General features: G+C 32.3%; 1 protein-coding gene across 2 annotated transcripts in view; it reads right to left on the bottom strand.

Annotated features, from left to right (window-relative positions):
• The window catches only part of LOC118743653, a 7,816-nt gene that overhangs the window by 574 nt on the left and 4,526 nt on the right, over positions 1-2,716 (bottom strand). The window contains exon 2 of one of the 2 annotated variants that reach the window (XM_036476417.1): positions 39-204. In XM_036476417.1, coding sequence (XP_036332310.1) covers positions 60-204 — 145 coding nt within the window. In that variant the 3' untranslated portion in view covers positions 39-59. Of the gene's footprint in view, positions 1-16; positions 205-2,716 lie in introns of both variants that reach the window. The other variant, XM_036476416.1, reaches the window with a different exon arrangement.

The raw sequence follows: 2,716 nt of genomic DNA, 5'->3' as shown, positions 1-2,716 counted from the left end.
TTTTTTCGTCATTGGCCTTCTTGGCTGTAAAGGAATACATGTGTAGTGGTGCAACCATCTCATGATTTTTCGATCGTTTTCGGTTTGATGGCTGAATGCTTCATTGCGCGTCCAAAGTAGCAGCCACAATTCTTACAATAATGATTTCGATCGGTTTGTTTACAAGGTATGTAGTAGTCCATGCAGCAACAACAACAAAATGTGCTAGAAGTGGAGAGAAGAAGGTACTGAATGAAAATTCAAAAAAGCGGATATCTAAAATATAGGCATATGCAAATAACTTTTTCTGAATATACCCGTTTAAGATCTTAAGACCTGGCCTTTACTTGATAAAAATCCATTTTAAAACCGGCTTCAAATAAATGAGGAGAGTATCTCGTAGTCGAAATATTTTCTTTTGGTTTTATGTATGTTACCGCATAACTTTCGATCACGTTAACCGATTTCTATAATTCCTTTATTAAAGGAAAAGTGGTACCTCAGAGATGGTCCCATACTAGTTTGGTTTAGATCCGATCATCATTTGTACTCTTAAATTTTTATATGAGAATTGAAGTCGGGTTTTGTTTTTTGCTAACAAATTACTTATGTATAAAACGAAACAATTAAAGGTATTCGTTTTAGATTTTTACTTCATTAAACGAATCACAATTTCCAATCCAGACAAGAATTTATCCATTGGAATGGTTTTCGGAAATATTTCCATTTTTTGAATCCGTAAGTGATTAGAGAAAAAGGTAAAAATAAAATCTATCAATAAAAACTCTTTTATTGCATTGTTACATTTCGATATTTATGTGAAAACTATAACAAAAACAAGTAAATAGGTAGGAGTTCTGGCGAAACCGAACTTTATATACCCGGGGCAGGTATCAAATATTTCAGCTTCCTTTAAACTACTTTTGCATTAGAGTTCATTTCCATGATCGATCGATCTAATTCAAATTACTCAGGTGACATAGTTCATTTAATTCATTCTCGTTCACTTAAGTTCCCAATTTTAAATTTTTTTTCAATATTTAGTGAATCCGAATAATAATTTCTTACCAAAAGAAATGTGTATATATTATTTAGAATAACATTCAACGATAGCATAAATATTAGCTTTCTTATAAGGAATTCACCGAGATCATACATATAAACGCTATATGTAGGCTTTGTAACAATTCAGCAAAGATAATCCTTTAGGTAGATATGTATGTACATTAGAGTGGTCCAATTTTTGTATGGAGAAAAAAATTTCATCCTAGAAAATGGGGCACCCCCTTAGTTTTTTCCTTTTGATATTTGTAATATATATACCAACTTTCAGTTTTCTACTGCAACCAATACAGGGGGGCTCAATGACCTTGAAATGCGCTACTGGATCGCTGTGAAACTGGAAAAAATATTGTTGATTTTTTTAATGACAACTGAAGCTTGTGATACTTTAATAGATAATTTTAATTTGAAATGTTCTTAGTTTACTTAACCACTTGTTTGATTAATATATGTACACAATACTTCTATAATAAAATACGAGCAGCATGAGCATCCTCCAAATGGATACTTATAAACGTAAGTTTTGGTACCACAACCTCTTTCGGCAAGAGGAAAAATTTTGGAAGGTGCCCCAAACGATATCTCGAAAAAAATTATTTTGGACCGCTCTAATGTACATACATACACTGGGTGCCCATCGAAATTTTTCTAGGCTTTTAAAAATGTTAAAGAAAATATACATATTATACATATATCACATATGTGTATCTCAAAAACTACTTGACCGATCTCGACCAAATTTGGTACACACATTGGGCTTAGGCTCCTAAAGCCCCATATTTATGGGCTCCACCAACGTAACGGTAATCTCAAAAAACTCAAAGCTAGCTATATTTTAGGGGGAGTAGGTTTTGTCCATTTCAAAAATATCCAGGACGGTTTAATAGGTTATTTTTTTATAAAGATATTGCTGAATGTATAACATAAGCCATATAAGTCAAAGTTAAAATCTTGTGCATAACTCACAAAAATTTAACAGATTAAAAAAAAATAGTCATCAACTTTTTTAATTTTTACTCAAATTTTTTAGAAGCTATTTAATCTTAATATAATAATATTTATTGAAATTTTTTTCTGCTTAGGCCTTTCGCATTTTGCGTCCACTTAATACATATACGTACACACATACATAATTTAATTTGTGTAAAATTTAAGAAAAACAGCAACCTATAGCAAATAGCTTATTTTAAATTTCGGACTAGTTTGTTCGATCAATACAATGGCCTAGTTCATTATACGAACTAGTTCGTGAACTTCTAAACGCTACTTTGCAGGGGTCTTTTTTCCCCGATTTCCAACGTTGCTGAGTTAGACTTAATGAAATAATTGAACCAAAATTGGTAGAAATCGATAAAGCGGTTCCCTAGATACACCTTTGTAGTCATAACGTGGGCGGTGCCACGCCCATTTTCCAAAAATTTTTATTTTTTTATTTTTAAGGGATTGTTGTAAATATTAACTTGGAAAAAAATTACTTAATGAAATATCGGAGTTTTCGTATTCCTGAAATTTACCGTTGTACAGGAAGCGGGTATAATTTTATTCCGATTTGAATAATTTTCAACGAGTTGCTTTTCCGTACCAAGGTTATTAAGTGCACCGAGTTTGGTTGAAATTGATAAATCGGTTACGGAGATACACATTTGTGGTCATAAGTGGGCGGCGCCACGCCCAT

Source organism: Rhagoletis pomonella, unplaced genomic scaffold, assembly GCF_013731165.1.
Source record: "Rhagoletis pomonella isolate Grant_MI unplaced genomic scaffold, Rhpom_1.0 Rhpom_scaffold_00007, whole genome shotgun sequence".
Classification (NCBI taxonomy): domain Eukaryota; kingdom Metazoa; phylum Arthropoda; class Insecta; order Diptera; family Tephritidae; genus Rhagoletis; species Rhagoletis pomonella.
This window is presented reverse-complemented; position numbering and strand designations above follow the sequence as displayed.